The sequence below is a fragment of the Syngnathus scovelli genome, chromosome 17, assembly GCF_024217435.2.
Source record: "Syngnathus scovelli strain Florida chromosome 17, RoL_Ssco_1.2, whole genome shotgun sequence".
In the NCBI taxonomy this organism is placed as follows: Eukaryota; Metazoa; Chordata; class Actinopteri; order Syngnathiformes; family Syngnathidae; genus Syngnathus; species Syngnathus scovelli.
The window spans coordinates 13,038,785-13,063,427 of NC_090863.1; the positions used below are offsets into that span (position 1 = coordinate 13,038,785).

Here is a 24,643-nt window from a genome sequence, read left to right on the forward strand (position 1 = left end):
TTCAATGGTCATCCTACCGTGCGTGCCGTGCCGTGCCGTGCCGCGCCGCACCGCCTGCGAGCGCCCTGCAGGTTGACGTTAATTGGGATGCCGAATGTTCTTCGGGGAGAGGCCGTGTTCAAGAACATACTGACTGTGTTCTCAGTCACCACCAGGCCCGGGCTATTCACCTAACAAGCTGCTCCGCCTGGATCTGAAAGTCAAATATCCCCAAAATAGTATATGTCAAGAGCCAAACACGGCTTAGCGTCGGCGGGTGACAAAAGTGAACCGAGAGAGCTGGCCGCTCAGGGAACAGCCCGCTTGTTTAGCCAAGCTCAAAGGTGAGAGTGAAAACACTCTCCTGTCTGTTGCTATAGCAACCAGCACAGGTAAACCAGGTAGGATGCTTAATGGGCTCTCAGTGGGCCTGGGAGGCTGAGACAAATGTCACAACTTGTTTGAATCCTGATTAGGGCAGCTTTGCGCTATACTTGAATGCAGTGGACCTTCTGCCGTCAGTCTTGTACTTCAGTTCAACATCAATACGGAGGTGCCTTGAGATACGAGGAGAATTCATTTGCGATTCAACCGCTCAGATCACGTTTAAGCGACTAGAAATGGCAATAATGTGTTGCCCCGATGACCACGGGTGCAATGGAAAATAGATGATGACATAATACCTCGCAAAAGTGATCATGTCACGACTCGTCCCTGGTTGTTTTATTTATTATACGTAAGTTGTCATGGTTTCTGTCCGCGTCTGTGTACTCGCCCCTCCCTTTCCCTCCTGTGTCAACTCCCAATCAATGTTCTAATCCCAGCCACCTGCCTCTTGTTCCCTGTCTCGTATTCAAGTCCTGTCTGATCATTGTCACCCTGTCTTTTGTCTCACGGCTCTGTTCGGTTTCTCTTTGAGGTTTTGTTAGTAAGTTACGTGGGTCTGCCGAGTCTCTTAGTTGTTCCCTTCAATAAAGCAAGCTGGTCCAAGCTGCACTTGGTCGCCCTGCTCCATCCGTTCCGTGACAGATCAATCAATATTCGCTGAGATTTTTGGATTCATTTCTTGGGTTTAATCTCTTTGGATTGTACACGCCAATGCATACTTTAGGGTCATTTTCGGTCGCATTTGACTTTTCTTTCTTTTTCCTTACCATCAATTTCTTCTCTTTGCTTTTGTGACCCTACTTGATTTCACAGGGTCCTCCCGCTGATTTTGGCTCAGCGTGTCGGCTGACCCGTTGCGTTTAATCTGAAAACGGAAAAAAAAAAAGGTCAGGGTAGCAAGCTGGCAAACGAGGTCGTAAAAAAACCCACATTACTGATATCCAGCCTCTCTACCTTGAAAAGTTCTTTTATTCCTTATTCACACCAAGATGATGCTGTGGAAGGGGGTTTTTCCGCTGCATCTCAATCATCTCTCCGGGGTGTACCCTTTTACACTGACTCCTATTTTCCCTGGAAACAGTGGTAGGCAGACGCCAGTGGGAATTGGATTTAAGACATTTATTTCCTCTCATGTCCACAGGCAGCAGACGGCAATAAACTGCTCACTTGGACCGTGTGCCACGCCTCGACCAAACTGTGTAATATTGCAGTGACTCACATCGGTCGCAGTTTGGCATTTGAGACTTTGCCTATTAGCTGAATTAAAAAAGAAAAGAAAAGAAATATACGTACATATATGCTATATATAATCATCATAATAATAATAGATAATAACAAAAAAAATATAATAAATGTATGAAGTTGAGTTGTCTGAGTTGGCTCTGCCTACTTGCAACGCTGAACAAACCGTTTACAAAACGAACGGTTGGTCGGATTAGATGACCGTAATGACCTATTACTGTGGCCAGTCGGTGTTGAATGTGTCAGGGTCCGGTCCGGTCCGGTCCGGGGTGGGGTGGTGTGGTGTACCTCCTTTTTTCCACAGGGAGCAACCATGAGCAGAGTGGCAGAGGTCTCATCAGGCTGGTTAGAGGAGGGCTCTTAAGGAGCACGCTGTCAACCGCTCGCTCGTCGCCTGTTGTGATCATCTCCACAGTTGTGCCTCTAGCTCCTCGAACCCACCCCTCTTGCTCCTCGACGCCACGTTCTCCTGATCCTCCGGTCTGCCTGCAGTAAGATCCCCGCCGCAGCCATGTCGAATCCTCTGACCAAGACTTGTGTGTTTCGCTCGCAGATTCCCTCCACGGCTCACCGCCAAGATCCACCCCGTCTGGTTGAACTCCACACGTTCCGCCGTTGCCGCTCCTTGCTCCTTGCTCTTTGCTCTTTGCGCTTTGCTCCTTGCTCCTTGCTCCTTGCTCCGATCCTCCCGCTCAGCCTCTACCGCATCACCTCTAATAAACACTCATCACTCATTGTGAACTTCTGAGTTGGTTTCCTGGATGTGGGCCAAATCCATCGCCGGCAAAATGATGACAGAATGAAGTAACAATGGTTAGATCATAAAAGATAACTTGATGACAAAACAGGTGGTGTTTCTGACTCGAGGCCTGCAATAAGTTACACAGAGTCATTATTTTAAGGGCCAACTCCTCTGCCAGCTTTTCTTTTTCATGAAGCATGAAGGGCCTGGGGGTCCTCTAAAACAGTGAGACAGATGGATTGAGTAAGAGTGGCTCTTTTAACTATGACTGAAAGTGGTGCTTGTGGCATCTGCAGCCAAGGATTATTCAACTCTGCCCCGGGGCTTTGTTAGCTGCTATCAAACAGGGTAAAGGGGCTCCAAATTCTGCAGCCATCACGAGCTGTGTTGTTTGAATGATCTTTTTGAAGTCTGTCATTTTTACAAAGGAAACCGCTAATGTATACAACGAAATAATGATGATGAGTCAGTGTGTCACTGTTGAACGCAAATCATATTCAAACGAAATTCTACCTTCATGGCTGACCAAAGTTGACAAACTTGTTCTCAAGCTTTTTTCAACACTATTGTATCAATATTGGGATAGACTAAAAGTATGGATTTGTGAAAAAAATAGTAATTTTGCTGACTAACAGCAACAACACAATATACGATATATATATTTTTTTCTCTCTAAAACACGTACATACCTTGGCTCAAATAAGCTTAGGAAACTGCTGTTGTGATGTGCGGTAAACTGTAATACCCTGTGTGACCAGCAGTCGTTTCCATTGTTTTCAGCAATGTTATTAAGTCAGAGATAGAGAACAAAGTCGACTCTACTTATTGGAGAGATGTCCGTCATTAATCACTTGACGCAGCATGTAAAGGAAGTTGGAGCGCCGGCTCATCGTTCACAAGACAAAACCCGTACAAGTGCTTTTCAAAAAGCCAAGTCCAAAATGAGCCCACAAGGTAGACTTCCTTATGTGTCACATAAGTTGTCCCATCCTTAACCCACAGTCAACAGAAAAGAATATTAGCTATCGAGCTGACACCTCACTGGCAAACTGGATTTTTCCAGCGACTTCATGCGTTTGATGAAACTTGAGACAGCAAACTACGAAAATGCATAGAGCTCAGTGTACTTGACTTCACCTGGTAACCCAAGACATTTCCTTGATCATCAGGCTCACAGCGTGATGCTAGGGCTTCATCTGCGATGTGACTCAAAGCTCATTTCATCTTTAACATGGATGCCAAATGGAAACGTGACTGGAGAACTATACTGTCATTTCAGACTGAACCGATTTGATACGTTCTGACCAGCTTTTTTTTTCTTCTTCTTTTTTCTGCGGGGCTTTAACACATGATCTCTATTTTCTTCATCATGCTCCAAAAAGACTTGTGCAACAAATTATCCTCATGGTCCGGGGAAGGCGCTGTAATTGGACACGTTGTGTGTCTTCTTATCTTATTTTAACACTCCACCGCAGGACTTGCTCCGACGTCATTGCATATCAAGTCACAGCACTATGGATTATCTCCAAAAGAGGAATCTCACTTTTATTACCATTGGACTAATATTTATGCTCAGCGGCATAGAATATGGTAAGTATAAGTGCCGTTGGGACGTAATGCAGCAAAAAGGAGTGTAAAACCTAAAGCAAACGCTGGCGTCAGAATGTTGGCTTCATTCTCCCATTGAGGAGTTTGCATGGGATCCACCTCGTAGTTGCGGTCATTCATTGATCCCCTTCTGGCGGTTTCAGCTGTCATTTTGCCTACAATATGGCGATATCTCCAGATCCTAGAGGCGCCTCCGTATTTCTTGGGGCTGGGTTTGTCTGCCTTCAGTCTGAGCGGGCTGCTCACCGGACCACTCTTTGGCTGCTGGTCAGATGGCAGCGGAAGCACCAAGCCCATTATTCTTTTCTCCAATCTTTTTGAGATTGCTGGTGAGTTGCAAATCCACATGAACTTCATTAGGTGATATTTTGACGCTTCACTGTCTCTTCTCTGCTCAGCTGGTTTGGTTTTTGCATGACACTGCAAAGTGGATAGATAGTACTGCTACATATTTGAATTTGCCATGTCTTTTGACTGGACGCACTTTTGGGCCTAATGATTGTTTTGATTCTTTTCCCAGGTAACTTCATGTATTTTATCGGCTATTCAAAGTGGCTGTTAGTAGGCAGTCGCCTTGTGACAGGTTTTACAAACACACACATACATACGCACACTGTCAGGACTTTGGCGTGTGTGTGTGTGTCATCGATGGATGGATACTGTTTTCTTCTCAGGTGTCGGCGCAGGAGCGGGATCCTCCATCTTCGGTTTCCTGACCCGGTGCACTCGGCCAGAGGAACGAGCTGGTATCTTTGCAGCCGTCATGGCCTGTCGACAAGCAGGCCTCCTTGTGGGTTAGTCGCCGCCCACTCAAATGTGCATTTGGGATGTGGCCATTCAATTGCTGGCTTGATCCGCATCCTGGAATTACAGTAACCAACAAAAGTACGCAAGTGGGCTACATCATCTGGGAGCAGTTGACAATTGTTGTTTCTTTCATAACAAACACAATATACATTTAAATAGTCATACTCACCAGATATAATCAGGATTAGATGTGTGAACTTGTGCAGATCGCAACAGATATGTTTGCAGCAAATATGAAAATGACCATATTTGGACATACAAGGGTTCTGTCTTTCATCGACGAGTTACCTGAGCCATCATCACGGACTGGGACGTTACTGGGCAGATCACAATGGCATGAAAACACAGCTGATTGGACGAAAATAGAAATAATAACACTTGCATACATGTACAAAATAGACAATAAATTGGACGCACGCGCACGCACGCGCACACACACACACGCACACAACACACACACACTCACACAAAGGCAGCATCCCTAGCATGCCTTCTGAGGAAGTATCAGACACATAAAAAGTATATTTCAAAGGTGGAGCTGTTGTCTTATTCCGTTTCATCTTTAAAGAACTTCCTCCTCCTGTCTCTCCAGGGCCGGCGTTCAACCTGTTTCTGCGGCTGTGTAATTTCAAACTTGGACCCTTTGTTGTCAACAAGTTTACATCTCCGGGGGTAACAGCATCTTACAGATCAATAATCTAAGTTTCCTCATCAACACAGCGCTAATATGCTCCAATTGAGCGCTCCTCCTTCATCGAGTGCTTTTTGTACTCCCTTAGAGTAAGAACGTAAATTTGCTCGCTAAGACTTCCAACAACACACATCGATCGACACTTCATATGCTACTCCTGCATAATTTAGAAGAAGAAGAAGAAAAACAATAATTGAGGCAGTTTTCACTTTTCACTTTTCTTTTTTTGCATATACGCATGAACATAAAGTAATTGGGTCTTTTGTGCATTGCTCATGGGATTTTCAGCTGTGCTTAGAAGCAAACGATGCTCTCCACAAGCAGTCCAAGTTTCCATAATTTAATCTATAGCTGACGTTTTCTTTTAGGATCCCTTAGCCAAGCCCAAATCTTCTTTACCTCATTTGCTTAGTAATTCATACAACGCATAGCAATTGCAAAACACTAGTAATAAAACCAGTCCGTCCGTCCGTCCGTTTTCTTGTTCAATTCAATTGATCCGGGGATCGCTCAATACATTTCCTGGCTCATTTTCTGCTCTCAGATCTTCATGTGCTTGCTATGGTCGCTGCTCCAATTTGTGGTCCTCGCAACGTACTGGGACTTAGCGGCTATTGACACCTCCGAGGGAGCCGTACCGATGATGGAGCTGCGACTGGAGGGAGACGAGGACGATGAAGACGAGCCGCTGATCGGCTCGGATGGTGCGCAGGTGCACACTTACAAAGCTGTCGCCTCCGTGCAATTGGAGATGTCAGCTGAAATGCAAGCTCTCCACGAGGCCTCATTGTCTGGACCCCAAGCATTCGATAGCTTCAGCATTAGTGCAGGTGAGCCAACGTTGTTTAAAGCCTGTCTGGGTTGAGAATTCTTTTTTTGTGTCATTTCTGGTCACTGGCACGCTGTGAGATTTTTCTCATGGAAGATATCTGCCTTGACTCAAAAATGGTTGAGAAAAATCGCATGTATGTATTGACTAAGCACGCTGTGCATGCTGATTTGGAATGCAGAAGGAAACGGTCGTGTGCTTCACCAGCTTGACTTTCTGGTGCAGAAAAAAAGCTGGGACTAGCCTGCTAAAAAAAAGGAAAAATGTGCATTCTAGCAGCAAGTCAGCTCATTATTCAATCCCAGTACTAACCAGTCCCGACCGACCCTGCTTAGCCTCCGAGATGGGACGAGATCGGGCGCTCTCGGGGTAGTATGGCCGTATTCAACTTCTTTCTTAACATAGGCATAGATTCAACACTTTGTTGTTTTCTTTTGAAAGGGCTCGTTCTTCTCCGTGGTCACTGCAGCAGCAGAAGGCGCTGCAGTAACCTTCTGTCTGTGATGCGAGTCTGCAGCACCCAATAAATAAATAACATTGAGTCTTTGAGTTGTTGACAAACAAAGTCAGAATGAACTGTGTAAAAAATAAATCAATGATTGAGTTGTTGACAAACAAAGTCAGATCTAGTCATCATGTAGTCCATATCCAGAAGTGATAAGCTGTTCTCCTCAGCCATTTGGTCAAGCCACATCCAAATGTAGCAGCAAGAGGAGCTCAGTTTTCACTCTTTTCCATTCCCAACAATTGCTTGTGGAGGAGATAGGCTCAAAATTTGGAATTGATTAGAGTACACTTGGTTCTCGCTTTGATTGCATTTTGGACAGAAGAAAAACAAGCACGCCATTTACGTATCTCCCACGAAAAGCAGTGACAGGCCAAGATGCACGCAGCCTGCCTCTTCGATCGTAACTCCTTTTTTTCTCTCTCGCTTTGAGCTTCTTTTTCTCGTCATAAATTGCCAGTTTAAGCTCTCGATTTAATGGTAGCACTTGAGCTGATTTCATGATATTTTTCCCTCTTTGCTTGCTCAGTGCAGCTCTCTCTCATTTTAGTCTTTCGCTCCTTAGAGTTCCTGAGGGAGGAGGTGATTGTTCTTCTCACAGCTCAGTTCATCACTCTCTTCAATCAGACTGCGCTGGAGGTGAGAATTGCCACACAGCCCGTACCCATCAGCCCAAATCCCCCAAAGTCTACATTTCGTACATGCCGTTTTCGCCTTCACCCCATCCGTCCCCGAAAAACGAATCGTTCTGAGATTTCAATGATGTGAGCCGCATTTGGAATCCAAACATCAATGTACTGTATTGTAACCAAAGGCAGAAAACGCACTCTTGTCGTTGGTGAGCCCTGTTCTAGTGGGTCTATCTGATGCTTTTGAATAATTGCTCTAATGAGGCTATCGTTCTTTCTTTCTTTCTTGGACCGTATCTGAGTGACCTTGTACATTTCAGACCATGGTGACTCCTCTGACGCAGCGCTACTTTGGCTTTGACGAGTTGGGCAACAGTGTGATGTACAGCTTGTGTGGGGTGGAAGTCATCCTGGGCTTCCTCTTTGTTCGCTGGCTGAGCGGGAAGGTGGCTGATCGTGCAGTGCTGGCTGTGGGCCTGCTCATCTGCTGCACCGCCTGTATTTGGTGCCTGGTGTTCCTCTGCAACCTCCGAGGTAAGAACCAGCACAGGCAACACGTCTTGCGGTTCAGTCTTCATCCCCTTGTTATATGGATTGGGGTTCATACGAGGGTTAGGGTTTCAGAGTAGGGTTTCAAACTAGGGGTAGGGTTTCAAAGTAGGGTTTAAAACTAGGGCTGGGGTTTAAAACTAGGGTTTCATACTAGGGGTAGGGTTTCAAAGTCAGGTTTAAAGTTAGGGTTTCAAACTAGGGGTAGGGTTTCAAAGTAGGGTTTAAAACTAGGGCTGGGGTTTAAATCTAGGGTTTCATACTAGGGGTAGGGTTTCAAAGTAAGGTTTAAAGTTAGGGTTTCAGACTAGGGTCAGGGTTTCAAACTAGGGTTTAAAGCGAGGGTTAGGGTTTCCAACTAGGGTTAGGGTTTCAAACTCGGGTTAGGGTATCAAGCTAGGGTTTCAAACTAGGGTTAGGATTTCAAACTAGGGTTTCATACTAGGGTTAGGGTTTCAAACTAGGGTTTGAAAATAGGCAACCTTTTCATTTTTTCAACATTTAGCGGTCCACATGGCAGCTATGTTTAATTGACATTAGGACTAAAAGGGTGTCCTCTTCTGCAGAAAAAGCTTGAGAAGCCCTGCTTTGTAGTGAATGTGCTCTGTAAATGATATCACCCAGCATTTGTTAGGCCATCTGGAGCTCATGGAGGCAAACTGGATCCCGTGTCTCCACGTCGATGCGCGTCTGCCTCGGCGTGTCGCGTTTATCACTGTGATAACAAACGACAGGTGCCAGGGCGGGAAATTGCCCGCGTACATATAAAGGGATTACGGTAATCTTATTAGACCAGTATGCTATTTGTTAAAGCATGTCGTACGTTTGTAAACTATTTGTTACGTCTGAAACAGCAAAACAAAGAAAGCAATCTTAATGTTGACGTACCTGCAAATGCGATTTTGTCCCCCCGTACCATTTCGAAGCATGTCCGATTGATTGAATTGCATTTTGAAAATGAGATTAGAGGCTTTCACTTGAGAGAGGAACAACCGACATTTTTTGGAGTGGGCGCACATTCACACAAACATGTGCCCAGAACAAAAAAAATGGGAGCTTGGCTGGCAGAGGTTTCAGCTCGAGCTCTCTGTGCTTTTGCCAGAACATTTGTGGACACACAAAGAGCTGGAGCAGTGACGAAAAGAACACAGTCTACCAACCAGTGAATAGCTGAGATTTACCAATAAGATTGTATTGGATACATCAAACATAAGTCAACACACCCCTGTTCAAATGAAACCATTTCAAACCTGCTTTGACTATCAATTTGAATTGGACCGATACGATCAATCCGGTTAGCCTCGTGCAAGACCGGTGCTATACAAATAAACATGATTTGTCTTGTAGGTAGCTACGAGTGGAAGCTGTCAGTCTTCATTATTGGCGTGTTCCTGCAGCTGCTAGGGCTCCCGTTCGTGGCCGTGTCTCAGGTGTCTCTCTTCTCCAAAGTGACAGCGGAGAAAACACAAGGTGACCTTGGCCATGTGCATGTAGTAGCCCATCCGTGGTAGTAAATCAACTTTTTTAGAGAATTTTTCGATTGTCAACTATATAGTTAACCTATCAGTCAAATAAGAAGAAAGATAACAAGATGATGATGGGCAATCATAGCGTTCTTTGATCTAAAGGATTCAGCCACGGTATAAGACGATCAGTCGGGGGCCTTGCCACCATCATGGGTCCTTTGTGGGCCGGAGGATTGATCAATCATTTATACATCATGATCGGTATGATGTTGGGTCTCCTTTTGATGGTCACGGTAAGTAGCACTTTTGTTATGACGAGCTTTTCAACCTAGCTACTTCGGATGACATTTCCATTTCGAAAAGCAACAGCTCCGAGCTATTGAACATACGTTACAAAAACGCCATTTTAAAGAATGAGGTTATTTTTCTGCACACAACAACCATTCTATCTGTGCTAGTCAAGTAAAATAAGAATAGAAGGGAAATATATGAAAATAGGGCAAAATATCGAATCGCTTTGGGATACACTTGGATGTAAACGCCTTACACACACACACACAACACACATATTCTAGGTTATGACGGCGTTGTCGTACGGCAGTCTGACTCAGCGCAGAGTTGTGCAATGTGCACGGAGCTCCGACAGTGGAGGATAGACACAAAGAGTGGGAGCGGCTACACGCAGAGGGAAGGCCCTTCATCTCCGAGAAGATCAATGCAGGTGGATTGCAGGGGAGAAGCTGAACTGAGCCTGAAGGAAAAAAAAAAAAAAAACCTGTCATCACTGGTGGGAAGTAACAAAGACTTTGTTACTGTACTTAAATGTATTTTTCAGGTGTCTTTTCTTGAGTACACTACAACGTGACAGCTTTGTATTTTCTACTCCTTACTATGTCAAAATAGGACTATGTTTTTCAACGTGTTGTATCTCGTGCCAGCCTTTATTAAAACGATATAGTATCTTATTCTTATAACTTGATTATTACTTCTACTCAAGTACAGACTGAATATTCTGGCCACCTCTGATTGTCCTTAAAAGCTTGCCGGACAGGGAGTTGAAATGCTCTGACTGCAGAGCTGACGACCAACACTGCCAAGACTAAATCATACACAAGGGGACAGTGTTGCTCTCATGTAGAAGATGCATGGGGGGATAGATAATAATTGAGGAAGAAAGTGATTCTTCTCACAACTAAACTATTTATACTCCCATGTGTTGATGGAAAGATAAGAGAGGTTTTTCCGTGTGACCCAACTTCTCATTCCACGTCTCCAGTCTTTTTCTTTCTGTTCTTTAAAAATAAAAAACACTTGAAATAAAACAATTGACATGCTGAGTGCAAAAGTGGAGCTGTCAACGCCTTATCTGTTTCATGACAGTGAGCTGACAGGAGCGGAGCGCATGTTCAAAAATAGTGACGCATGGCAAATGGCTTAATATTCATCAGAAAAAACGGCTCAATCAAAACACAAAGCCTTGACGACGCCACAAAGAGCATATCTGAAATATAGCGCCGTGGCCTGAATCATACTTGTCACTTGATCATATTTATTCTTTCACAATGACGGAGAATACGCATTTACAGCTTCATTTTCTTCCTTTGTAATTCAGCGCTTGTCCGAGTTCTTAGCTGTGCATTCAGCCACTTTGCGTGCTACACAACTGTGTTTGACGGGAGATGGCTGGAAGCGACATTAAGGCAGTCCATTCCTTTAGTTGAGCTGATCACGGGCCCAAACAATCTCTCTGGCTTTTGCATAATTTACAGATAAGGCCCAGTAACCTTTCCAATTTTCAACAATCAGCATCCGTTGTTTGGCTTTCTGGAGCCTTTTCACCTGAAATGGAAAATCTAATCTCTGGGGCTCAAGGACATAGTATTCATGAGTACTTTCATGCCATGATCAGCATATTCAGCTGCTTGACATTTAAGGGAGATAAGAAATTGTATAGAATCAGGTCAAAGCTGATTTGACACTCTTTGAACCAGCTGGTTTTTTCAAACAATGCTTGGCCATAACTCGAAAGCAGCTATGAGGAACAGAATTTGCATGCTAACATAATAAGGAAAACACTATTTGTTGATTTGACAGGGATGGAAATGGAGCAGGGCGACCAAATGCAGCTTGGACCAGCTTGGTTTATTCAGCAAAACAAACCGACCCGGCAAACTGACATAAGGTAACGAAACAACAAGAGGACTAACTGACAGGGACGTGAAACAAAGGATGTGACGACGTGAATGATCCGACGGGGAGTGAGGGCCAGACAGGACTTAAATACGCGACAGGTGACAAGAGGCAAGTGAGAACGATCACACTGATCATGAGAACACAGGAGGGGAGGGGAGGGGAGGGGAGGGGAGGGGAGGGGAGGGGAGGGGAGGGGAGGGAAAGGGAGGGGCGAGCACACAGACAGAAACCATGACAACAGACACATAGTGGAACGGCTGGGGACGAGACGTGACAGGGACGGTGTACATCAATGTACATTTCTGTAGATGCACCAGGATTAGCCAAGATTATCATAGCACAATAATAATAATATACGCAACGAGAAAATGCAATTTCTGGATAAATTGCGTATGAAGGCAAAAAGGCTGAATGCAAACTTGTGGCATGATGTCAAATGACAGAATAATAACAGGAAATTGAAAACATTTCTACTTTGTTACTTCCCGCTGATATGGGAGTATAATCCTGCATATTCTGGTCCGTTGCATCAGCAAGCCCACACGGCCCCCCTCAACAAAGGACGCAAATAGACAAGTCAGAGGCCGGGGGGCTTTTATGTTAAATGCCCCAAAGGTACGCACAGAGACACTCTGTATGAAAATTTAAACATACGGTGCGGTGCGATGCGCAGAAGAGCCATTTGAAGCAGTGGCCAACTATCCATGTATGAAGGAGATGCTTGTTGCCATGGAGATTGGGTGTTATAGGTTAGAGGCAAGAGCTAAAGATCCAATGAGATTATGTAATTGAGAAGCGGTGGCAGGACAAATTCGGGCGGAGTGGCAATATTTGCATGTTGTAGTCGTGGCTGACTTGAAGTGCCTCCATCCTTCTGCTACCACAGCATGAAGTGGCCTGTGCCCAAGAATAATAAGTCAGCTCTAAGTGTTTATTTTAGTCTGAAAATAGATGGATGGCATTATTCAGTGTTAAGTAGCTTTTGGGCTCACTGTTGCTGTACAATGAAGTGAAGCGTCAAGTCATTCCATTTAGTCCTCTCAGGCTTTCCAGGCTTACATTGTCACTGTTTTGATGCGAGAACTGCAATAACCGTATTGCTTTGTCATCTCGGCACCAAAGAAACAATTTTACGTGAGCTGAGGAGCTTCAATCAAACCCAAAATTCTCCTTTGCCACTATCTAATTGGCATCGATATGAAACTCAAAACCCTTTTAGGGGGCCCGTCAATTACTCGTGACTTCTCAGCAGGGAGTTCGCCACGTCATGTTTCATTGTATATTATTCGTTGTTCCCGTAGAGCAGAGAGAATAAATGTTTGTGTTTGGAGGTTTGGAATGACAAAAATTGTGGGAAAGGCAACATTATCAAAAAAAAAAAACCCATAGGCCTTTAGGTTCATTCATATATGGTCGATTTGACCTATGACACCTTGAGTCTCAAATGCATGCCCCGCAATAAACCAGGGTTCGGTGTATATGAACAAGTCCGAAAGATAAAGATAATTGCTCACAAGGTATGAAGCGGCCTTTTGAAGTCAAACAATTATCCTTCGCAACGTCAGGATCTCTTCTCGCCGATGCTATTAGCTGGACCGAGGATGGCTGTTAATGGCTCCCGCAAGATAGATGAGTTCCACTGCTGAAAAATACAAAGGGATTTGAAATCCTGCCAGCTATATTCAATCCATAATTTCCCACTGCTATCCAGGCTCATGGCCACCAATTATCTAAGTGGAAGATTTAATCTTACAGGAATATATTTATCCCAGGGTGTCATTTTGCTTCAGCGGATGAGACCATTTATTTAAAGATTTTTTTCTTTTTCAATTGCTGTCAGTGGCTGCTTACCGCTCAGTTTACCGCTCAGCTTGGTCAAAAGATTTACGGCACCGCCATCTTTGCTGCTGGATGTGTCTGGCAGGGTGATGCCTCAGTCCAACATCAAATGTGAGTGTGTGCTTTCAGTAACCAATTAAATGAGCATTTTTTTCTTCTTCTTCTAATTGACAGTATTATATGTCTGAGGAAATGTAATTGGAAGAGAGTCTCAATCTGGAGCCTCTAATTTCGAGGGGCTATAACGAGGTGACTAAAACAAAACAAAAAAGAGAAGGCCGAACCAGACAGCTCATGGTTGGGTATCGACGAATACAAATCACTTTTTTCCCTCGTGTCTCCGGCTTGGGATCTGACGACAAGGCGAGCGGGCGAGGCAAAGTGATTTGATTGATCACATGTGATGGCCGACCGGCGCCTTGCAAATAGGTGGAATCTGCAAGCGCTCAGGTCGCTAGCCTCCCTCCGCACTTCATATCTGTGTGTGTTTGTATTCTACACACCAGCATAGCCTCACATGCATTGAATCAATTTCCTCCGCCCGCACTCTCATAAGGGAGTCTTGGCGAGATTAATGTGTCGTGGACTGGCCCGTAAATTGCTAGGCACCCTTGCTTACAGCTCATTATGATGGCAAAATAGTCAAACCGTGGATGGAACGCTATGAGTGAGGAATTATTGTACGTAAACCTGGTTAAATCTAGTATGTCATGTACACAAATATGCTTCACATGCAAGATGATGCATTATGATAGCGATATTTGGAGAGGTATTGACTGGTATTCAGGTTCACGAAACTGCTGAATGAAATTTCATGACCGTCATGATTTTTTGGGCTTCGTGGCAATATATAGTATGTATAGATACAAAAAAGAAGTCATTCAAAATGATACGACTTTGGGAGCCTTTCATTGTACACATTTTTTCTCCGTTGCTTTCAGTCACTGACATTCAGTTAGAAGCCAGGAGTCTCTGAGCTGACACTGAATTTACCAGTTTAGTTCCAGTGTGCAATAAAATGATCCAACATTTTCACGGTCTGGCGCTTGCGAAGGTGGAGTAACATCACTGAGCTCAATTTCATTTTCATGGTCCTGAACGAACAGAAACAAAAAAATAAAAAAAATAATCACAACTGCGGTAAAGAACCATCTACGCTACGATAATGCGAAGCACGCGGTTGCTGGCGCTTGTTGCCTGACTAAGGTCGAGGTTGGCTGGGCCCGCTGGGACATTGCCAAGGTCATTAGCCCTAAGTGTGACGAATAATATCAAATAATGAGAACGTTACCGGGGGGCGGACACGGATCAATATCAAATCCTGTTTTAGTCATAATCCTGCAGGGTAGAGAGGCTCGGCGGGGCTTAGCTGCTCGGAGATGGCGGCGTTTAACAATTGACTTTAATGCTCATGTGAATAAACGTAATAAGAAACACGTGCTCTGAGATAAGGCTTTCCTTGTCTGCCGGCGGGCAACCGACGCGCTAAAAATACACCTGATGAATGATGGAAAAGCTTGGAGCGAGAACACAAATATGATCGTGGCCAGCCACCAGAATTTGAAATCGACTCCATAAATATTTGCGCGTGAGGATTTGGACGCTGCTATCGTTCACCCTCTTAACAAACACTAACTTCAGATCCCAGATTCAGATGACACATTTAATGAAGTCTTTCTCACACTTCAACTTAGAAATGTGATGATTGTTTTTCTGCCTAGATCAGGGTTGACATTTGACACGGCCAGCAACATTATTAAAAAAAATGAGTGCGACACTCCCGGCAGCTCGAACGCAACTTTTTCTCCTCCAAACTTACAAAGTTTTACTTTTGATTCTAACGTCTTCGGACAATTAAGCTGCGAGATTGTTTGAAGTCGTCCGAAAGAAGAAAGGCAATAATTTTGGTGAAGGGACGCACCGCAGGGGTCCAGCTTCCCAGAGCCTGTATGTGTAATCCAGTCTAACATGCATGCAAATCTCATCTGTGCCAGCACACAACGGAGCGTCTGTGCGGGAGAAAGGTGGGGGTTGGGCCGAGGGGGGGGCATCCCCGAGACTGGAACACGGCATGATGGGTCATGGCACTGACAAAGTGGGCTCGCAGACTGTAAGAGTGTTTTGTGTGTTTAAACACCTGCATAATTATTCCAATATTTGTGGAGTTCTTCTGAGTGAAGAGAGTGAGAGAGAGCCTTGTCCGTGGAAAAGAGAAAATTGCACATTCCTGGCACTGCAGCTCTTTCCTCCGCTGTGCAAATATTCTCCGGGGAAATTAAAAAATCTTTGTCTCATCCAGCCAATTAAATGGAGTCAAATTTTGTACATGGCGCTGGACCATGGAGTCTATTTATGACTGTGTTGTGCTTATTTCTTCTACAGGATGAAGCCACAACTTGCTTTACCCAGCGACCCAGAGAACCAACCAACCAAGCAACCAACGTACTTTCCATCTGTCACGAGCTTATACTTTTTATAGGATTAGGCCAAGTGCTGCTTTTAGTCCTCACTTCTTTCATGTGAAACATTGGATCAAACAGAGAGGATTCTTTTGTGTGGCGTCTCTTTGTCTACTCTTTTATGCTGCTGTTTCTTTCATGGAATTTGATTACATTTGGATACCTTCATACATGCGTATGCGCCTCTGTGCGCTTCTGGGGCCCGTGTGGGAAGACCATAGCTCAGCAGGGAGTCTTCAGTCCAATTTGCCGTCGTTTGTCACCATTTGTCTCTTGCGAGCAGCAAAATGTTGACCCTGGCTGCCCCGTCTGTCAACCGCAAGCACAAGTCATGGGATCAGCGACTCTCTTCCCCTCGTGGTTCTATTTCAGCGATTCCCAACCAGTGCGGCATGAGAGCACATCAAGCGTGTTGCGGAAAATTATCCAAATGATGACTTAATGATAGCCGGCAAACAGATTCAAACTTGGTACTCGAGCAGAAGTACAGAAGACGGAGTGGTGTCTTGAGATTTTTTTTTTTAGATACGAGCTGATGTTCGGACGATTTTTTTTGCTTTGACAACTTCACCTCAATCTGCAAGCTTCACGCTAACGTCAATGTTGCATTTCAACTGACTGAACACAAATGGTGTACCAAAACACGTAGACAGACAATCTAACAGTAGTCAGAATCATATCTTGTATCTTCAAGAAAGAGCCAAACAATAGCCATTCAAGTAACAAACAATGAATTATATTTAATGATGTAATTAGTGTTTATTTTTAGCGAAATATTTTTCATATGTGCCATTGCTGAATAATGTTTAGAAAGCCCGCCAAACATTTTTTTACCCCAGTCTCATTCTTGATCCTATATTTTTCTTCCACATGCTTGTCGAGACCCTAAAATAATTACAGTATTTCATCTGCCATTAATATTGTAGCATGCTACTGTTGCATTATTGATGATGTGTTTATTCTGCTGCATGAGATGCTAATTAAAAGATAAACTGGGGCTCTGTGACAGAGGCTGAAGGCAACTAGAAGAGCTTTTGAATTCTTCAACTCCCCTTTCAGGGCCTGTATTGTTGACGCCCGCTCTGATGTCATTGCCTACTTTGTTAATATCACTATCGCAGGGAACTTCCGTTTCAAGGTAATGGCTTGATTAGCCGAGTTTGATGATAAACGGATGCTGGCTGGACTTCGAAGCCTTGAGAGGCTCGAGCGCTGTGGCCGAGATGGCTTGGGCAGATAACAGCTTGCGTGTTGATCCTGATTTCGAGCCTCCTATCACCTCTTTCCGTCTTTCCTCGTGCAGCTGAGAAATGGCCAATTTCTCCCTTGCCCATAAAAACACAGGCAGCTCAGGTATTTTAGAGCTTTCGAAAGCTTCCTCAGGGATTACAAGCGCTCTTTGCGTTGGTTGCATACGTATGAACAGGCAATAAACCTGTGGGCACTGGACTGTGTTGATGGTGGCAAGGAAGGATGTGGAAATACTTTATTACGTTAGGATTTGCAACTTGTGTCACCCTCTCTCATTGAGATATTGATTGTTTTATAAAGCAGGAAAAACAGACTTGACCCAGAGAGAATTCAAGAAAACAGCAATGAGCTGGAGAAGCGAGATATTACCCATCCACGGCCTTTGTTGTTGATGTTGACAAGTTTCGACTTCCATTAAAAAATTCTCCATCCAATCTGAAAAAAAAAACACACATACAGGTAAGGTGTATTATTTTCAGTTGTTATCATTAACTAGTTTTGCATTTTCTAGTTTGTCAGAGCAAAGGTATGATTTGAAAGCATAATGGTCGACTTAACTCATTCAGAGCCAAGAGATGGTTATAGACGTCACAGATATGAACTGGGTTAGCAGCGAATGAGTTCAATACAGCGTGCGAGTACTGTTCTCACCTCTCCGGGCAATAAGTCTTGACTGTGAGTCCACTCACCGATGCGCTTTTGTCCTTCGCTCCTGCCGGAAGCTTCGACAAGCTGAGCTGACGGTCGGTCATACCATTAGGCAGAGTGAATGGCTGCTGCCCTGGTCAGATACAAATCAGTTGGCGAAAAGTCGGAAAGAGGCTGCTTGCTTGGCACCAAAATCCTAGTGAGGACCCCAAAACGGATGTCTGGTTTCAAGCCACGGAGAGCTTGTTTGAAGTGAGCCTGGAGGCATCGCTCATTTTCAGCCCTTGTCATGCGCATGCATACCTTTCTTCACAGCTTGAAGCCTCTCATTATGTCAAAGGAAGAATGTCAGAAAACGAGGAAGCCATTAAGGAAAAGCAACGGGCTGGTGGTGGGAAAACTTGAGCTGAGAGGAGATCTCATCATTGTCAGCGTAAATCTTGTCATTCTGACAGATGTCAACCAATTCGGCCCCACCTAAAACAGTCGAGCCAGTTGAGTTGTTTTGCTTGTCGCTGAAATAGACGGAAGAACAAACATACACTATTGGCAGCACATCATTTTTTGGAGCGATGAAGTCAAACTGGATCATTTCCCCAGTACATCACAGTGGGAGAGAATCACCGCTACAGCGTCGCTCCACACGTGAGAATTAAGTGCATAGCTGGCTCATTCGGAAATTGGCAGCTGCCAAAATAATTATAAGGCAAATGTGTTATTTACTCCCGCCCGGGTAAATAATATTTGCTCAAGCGAAAAGCGGCCAACTGATTGATTGAATGAATGTTTTTTCTTAATTAGACTAAAGCTGCGATTTGGACACACGTATCAGACGCTAATTGCGGCAATAATTAGGAGTGCGGAATGAAAAGACAAAAGCAGCAGCAGCAGCAGCAGCAGCAGCAGCACCACTCTCTTTTCATATGGCCAGTTAAGGTAATCAATCAGGTATCCCATTCATGACATGCTCTCGTACGTCGACGTCGACACACAAGCCAAATGACTCTTTTAAATCGGTCCGAACTGATGAAAGCATTGAATCGGAAACGACCAAATTAGAAACGTTTGCATGTCACGCTCCGGCGGCGCGGCCTGAACTTGAATTTCACTCCATTTTTTCTCCTGACATTTACTACATTTACCGATCATTTTGTGATTGAGCCACTCAATGTTCTATCGCACTTCCTATCAAAGTTGTAGATCAAGTCAAAGTCAGCTTTATAGTCAATTTCTCCACATGCCAAAGACACGAAATTTCATTCCCCGCTATCATTTCAGTCCAAGTCTGAGCTCATTCCTTTTTATTTATCTCCCATAGGATTCTGCCAAACGTAATCCAGTATAGTACATTTTTGTTGCTTTTAAAAGCAGTAAATGAGTCATTTCTTGGCTCAATTGTGTCCAGATGCAGCATTTCGAGCTAAAAAGGAAGAAAAGGATGAAAACAAATACAAATTCAGTCAAATCATTTCTACTGCTAATCTTTGACCTATAAAGACTAATCATCACCAACCCCCCACTGCAGCGCTATTTATCTTATAGATGTTTTTTTGTAATACTAATTCTGTAATGAAACCAAACCTAAAAAAAAAAAAAGCATTCAAGTCCATTTTGGAGCAACTCTGAAGCTGCTAAGTTACATAAAGTCTGCCCATGTTTTTGATGATTAAAAAAGGCATATTTGATGCATTTACCCTTTTTTAAAAGATGAATTATAGATTCCAACTGTTAGGGGAGCCTGGAGGCAAACAAATTACTTACTTCTCCTTTAATCATTTTCAAAAAAGCCTAACTGCGACATGTTTTTTTGGTCATATTCACTCTCCCCTTCCGAGGCAAACAGCATGTTATCAAAGGGCATTTTAGGAATGTGTTGACCCGTGTTCATCAGCTGTTTTGTATACTCATTTACATGCAAAATAAGAAGGTCACTCCTCTATTTTCAATTGTACACCTCAAACACTTGCACCACTTTTTCCTTGTTGGAAAAACAAAACCATTTTTTTAGGGAACACTATAATAGATTAATGGCATATGAAACTCCTATGGCCAGCCGCTGATTTAGAAGTGGAAGGGAAAAAAAACAGAGTCTCTGTGGTGTTGTAAAGTGAAGCCGAAGCAATCAGCATAAAAAGGCAATCCACTTCTCTCTTAACCTGAACATTGCGGTTAAATATGTAGCAAAATAGACATATATACACTCGACTGAGTGATAGCAGGCAAATGATAGCAATGATGCAAATTCCCATCTCATAAAGCATCAGTCATCCAATTAGGGCTATTGATTTGATGCTCTTGTGATTATCTGCACTTGGAACAAAAAGTAAAAGGGATGGGAAAAGAATGTGCCCCAAGAGCTAGGGATTTTTTTTTTCTTTTTACAACTTTGTCGTCATTTAGCTGGCAATTCAGTCTGGCAATCCTATTTAGGTTCGAAAAAAAAATATTCCCGATACTTTGCTACACTTTGGTTGACTTGAACGCACCATAAAAGACATGATCTTGTATTACATGAAAAAGGGAAGAAATTCACCAGACTTTTGCCTTCATGTCCAGCCCAGAATGAGGCCTGCAGCGGTTTGCCTTTCTTCACAGTGGCGCTCGCATCCTCTCCTGACTTTTCATTATCCTTACAAAATTCCCCGTGTGCGCTAACAAGCCACGACGCTTACCGAGCAAGCAGACAGAAGCTCAGGGGGGAGAAGATGAGGATCAGAGGGACTTGGAGCTCCTCAGTAAGCATTGGTACTGCTTACCTTACCTGTATTTCCCTTCCATATCGATCCGTAAATTTACTCGGAACATTAACGGAGCAGCCTATTTTGAAATGAAATAGCCTCACGGGTACGACAGCTATTCAGTGACTCCACGCCCCCTGACCACGGTTGCCGTAATGCTGGGAAGCGATGCGACCTTGTAATTTACTAGTCGTACTGAAACATTTTGGCAGAGCACTGTGTACAACCGGTATGGATCAACAAATTCATCAATCGATCCATATATAAGGCGCACCGGACTATAAGGCGCGCTGTCGGCTTTTGAGAAAATTGTAGGTTTTAGTCCGGAAAATACGGTATATTATTATGGAGCCTCAAAACCCAGGATACAATTTTTCCATTCCAGCGTGTCAATGATGCCCAGATGCTAGTACGGTTCTAACGTTTTCACATTTCTGCTGGCATGAATAATGTAATATCTATGTTAATGTAAAAAAAAGAATGCACATAAATCACGCTTTTTACGTGGCTCCGCAATCCACCGCGCCTAATCTCTTGTAACACTCCTGCTCTTTGTTTGCTTTTGTTTACATTTCTTTCTCACCTGCCGCAGGGATTGCAAATGGAAATGAGCTTTGAAACTATAATCTGGCACTCGGCACCTCTCCTCCTCAACGGAATGTTTTCTGTTCACGGCACATCAACACATAAACTAAAGTGTGCTCAAGCTCAGCCACGACGTTTTTGCGTGAGTGAAGCTTGGGCCGGCCGGCTGATAAAGCCCCTGAAGACTTGAGGAAGAAGAGAGAGAGAGAGAGAGAGAGCGAGCTACAGTCACGGACATTTACAGTGTGAAATATTTTGCTCTAGTGTCTGAAGTTAACAGTTTGTAGTACGATACGTGTTAAATTGCTCCCACAGAGAGAATCCGGTCAGTCAGTCAGACACTGTCAATCTCTAGGCACCATCTGCGTATGGCATTAATTTTCCAGACACGGGGATGGTCCTCCCGCAGAAGGGTCAGCCTTCTCCAAAATGATCTGTCAACTCCTTCATCCCCAGTCGCACTCCTATCACGGCTGCACACTGCGCTCTCCGCTGTTGCCATGGCGACAGCTTGGCAGGCAGGAGGGGATGAGCGCTATCGAAAGCGCTCTGGAGTTTAGTGAAGACTCCTCTACGCTCTTACCTCTGTTGTGTTGCACTAATCCCTTCCTTTTCATCTTCTCTCAGACAGAGGACAACCTGGAAGAATTCCCGTTGAACCTCGCAAAGCTTCACGCTACTGTTGGAGCGGGATGACGCAGGCGTCCACTCTGTTCAGTCGACTCATCCGGTCAGCCGCTCCGCTCCGCTCCGCTCCGCTCCGTTTGGGCTGCTTCCCTTCAGATACAGCCTCATTATCAACAACAACAACGCGGCGCACTGAAGCTCAGCCTCCTTTGAAGCTTCAAGCCAAACAATACAATTCTTTGTGGTAGATGACTTAAAGCAGTGCCTGTATAAGACGCTTGCGCTAAAATGATCACAGTGACATAAGCCCCCTTCAAACTCAAGAACTCACCAAAGCGGGACGGCCAAGCACAAATGTCCAAATCACTGGGACTGAACGTTAAAGCCACTTAAAGCTGTGCTGAAGAGTGAGCGGCTGAGCTGGAGTGAGTGTAAACAGTGTCCGGCCGGTCATTGGACGCATTGGAAGCTTTAACCGTGCGCTGCTGATATTTCTATAATTGGATGGGAAGAAAGAAGAACAAGGAAAAACACAGGGAAGGAAAGGGCACAACGAGAAGCGCGACGCATGCTTGCTTGTAGTTTGTGTTGCATCACATTGTGTTGATCACTTCATTCAACACATTATAGATATTTTTGGGGTACTTTACTACTCTTTTTCGTTCAGCATTTGAGGCGTCCTGTGCAGATGAGAATGGATGACACAGGTCATTTTTTTTATGAATCTTTGCTATCGTGCAAAAACAACTACAGTCAAACCTGGGTTTTCGACCACAATCTCGGGTCCTTTCGGCTCATTTCAAAATCTTGAATTTTTTGCTTGAATTTCAATTTGTTCGAGAACCGGGACGTTCCAAAACCGAGCTTTGACTGTACAACCATTTTCACTTTTTTTTTAAAATCATACGTACTATATGTAGCAAAAAATGAAATTAGGAATCAATCATGTTATCAATGAAGATTCATCGATCCAATCCAAAAGATGGGAAAAATCTCATCGGGCTGTTTTTGTGATGAGAAAAGATATATGAGCCCCTTCTCCTAATATTTCCTGACACTATTTCTTCATCCCGAGCCCTGTGGCCCTTTATGAGAAGCATCGATATCACCGACACGTGTTGAAGACAACAAATAACGGCAAAATGTGCTCTGTGTGTATCCGTCTATAATTTCTACTTAAGTCGATTTTTAGTTATCTATTGCAGATCCAATCAATTGTTCAACCTTAGCAATTCTGAATTTGCATGGGAGCGAAGGATTCGTGAAGTGAGACCAATTTCAAATTTTTTAGGTATCGGTCATTAACTTGAGCGTGTTTTTTCAATTTTACTCAATTGATACTTCTATTTAAGCACCAGCGTGCCAAGTGATAAGAACAAGATCCACTCATTAGCATCAACACCACAAAACGATTAACGATAACGATCGCCAATGATCACAAAGGAACCTGCGTGGTGACACAGCAGACGGGCAATTTCGGATGCATCCCCATACCCAGACGCGTTTGCGTATTTGTCGACGGCGGGGCCTAAAGGTTGAGTATGTGACTTGTTGTGAATATGCTGGAGTTTATACGGCCTGTGTGATGAATAGCCGGTGTCAGGTGTTACCATGGCGATGATTACTTGGAAGCAGCCGAGGCATTATAAGCATTGGGGATTTCTAGAAAGCCATCAAACGCTTGGCAGGCCATTTATTTCCAATACACAGGTACTTTGGGCCGATCCCAATCTGTCTGCCTGGGTGTGTTTGTTTTCTTTTCACGGACAAAAGCGGCATCTCAGTCAAACAGCCGTGCTTCCGATTTAATTACCGAGCAGCAGTGACGCAGATTACTCTCATTTCCGTTGACCCCCGCCGCGAGAAACAGCGGCGCAGCGTCTCGTTGCTCTGCGTGGCGAGAAAGTGTTATTGTTGCTTGTCGCTCTTCATGGCTTTCAAGCAGACTGTAAAAAGCCTTCGGCGTGTAGACACGAGTCCCCCCCCCCCCCCCCCCCAAAAGCCAGAAGGCCTTGTCGTAAACACGCCCCACCGTCCGCGACAAAAGAGGCCCGCTTCAAAGGTTTGCGTGGCAGTCTCTGATACTTTGCACATTTTACAAGGACGGGGAGTTAAGTTAAGCTAGGATGCGCCGCTCTCTTTTGGTCAGCGCCTCTTTTCTTTGCTGATCCGGGACATCTGTTCATAAAAGCGTGGCATGGCGCACCCGCAAATGCCATGTTTACCGAAAAGCCTTAAAGTCTCTGTCTTCCTCCTCCGCCCCTGCTCTACAGCCTTTCACCCGCCATCGTTGGGATTTGCGACTCAAACTAGGATGAAGGGGATCTAAACCTTTCAATCTCATCAGCAAACATGCTAATGCATAATCTTCTTCTTTTTTTTTTTTTTTTAAATCAAACTATTCAAATGAATGCAAACGATTTCAGGGCCTATTGCGCTGCTGCTTTGAAACTTACTTAGGCTGTCACATGCCATTTCGTTCATTTTTTGGTTTACTCGTGCCCCGGTGTCTTTTGATTTTGGCACTAGAGAATGGAAAAGTTGAACACAAATAGAAATGGAGGCACTATTTGAAAATGGACGGCACCAGACTGATTGAATGTTAAGTGTTCAATTAACCGAGCACGCACCATGCATGAAGGCTGATCCGTTTGTGCTTACTCATCGTCTGAGGACGTTCTAAATTTGTTTTCAGAATTGGCACCAAGTAGAGCTGAAACAAAGTTGCTTAAACATCTCATTACAGTTAAACAAAATGACATTTCATCTGCCATCCCCCATGACTGCATTTGAAGGCCTGCCAGTTTATGTTGTGTGCGTGCGTGCGTGAGTGTGTGTGTGCGTGCGTGCGTATGTGCGACCCTGAGCT

At 44.2% G+C, this 24,643-nt stretch overlaps 1 protein-coding gene and 2 long non-coding RNA genes across 7 annotated transcripts; 1 reads left to right on the forward strand and 2 right to left on the reverse strand.

Annotated features, from left to right (window-relative positions):
* Positions 1-155: 155 nt before the first annotated feature.
* On the reverse strand, positions 156-2,754 carry LOC137839591 (uncharacterized). Its single transcript, XR_011085578.1, has 3 exons — positions 1,321-2,754; positions 1,134-1,231; positions 156-193 (listed from the first exon to the last, which is right to left on the reverse strand). It is a non-coding gene; the product is annotated as an uncharacterized lncRNA (long non-coding RNA).
* A 1,073-nt stretch (positions 2,755-3,827) lies between these two features.
* On the forward strand, positions 3,828-10,399 carry LOC125984597 (major facilitator superfamily domain-containing protein 8-like). Of its 4 annotated transcripts, none has more exons than XM_049746593.2 (11): positions 3,828-3,940; positions 4,102-4,287; positions 4,479-4,541; positions 4,633-4,752; positions 5,358-5,437; positions 6,001-6,286; positions 7,341-7,429; positions 7,740-7,953; positions 9,316-9,438; positions 9,597-9,727; positions 10,036-10,399. In XM_049746593.2, exons 1-11 carry the CDS (start codon positions 3,865-3,867, stop codon positions 10,297-10,299), a joined length of 1,632 nt encoding a protein of 543 aa, XP_049602550.1. In that variant the 5' UTR covers positions 3,828-3,864; the 3' UTR covers positions 10,300-10,399. The 4 variants fall into 4 exon arrangements, with proteins under 4 accessions (XP_049602550.1, XP_049602551.1, XP_049602552.1 ...); XM_049746594.2 differs by having other exon boundaries at positions 7,356-7,429; XM_049746595.2 differs by having other exon boundaries at positions 10,010-10,150.
* On the reverse strand, positions 9,132-23,751 carry LOC125984620 (uncharacterized). 2 transcript variants are annotated; one of them, XR_007487010.2, is made up of 5 exons: positions 17,866-23,751; positions 17,546-17,611; positions 16,089-16,234; positions 13,142-13,269; positions 9,132-10,185 (listed from the first exon to the last, which is right to left on the reverse strand). It is a non-coding gene; the product is annotated as an uncharacterized lncRNA (long non-coding RNA). The 2 variants fall into 2 exon arrangements; XR_007487011.2 differs by lacking the exon at positions 13,142-13,269.
* Positions 23,752-24,643: the final 892 nt, after the last annotated feature.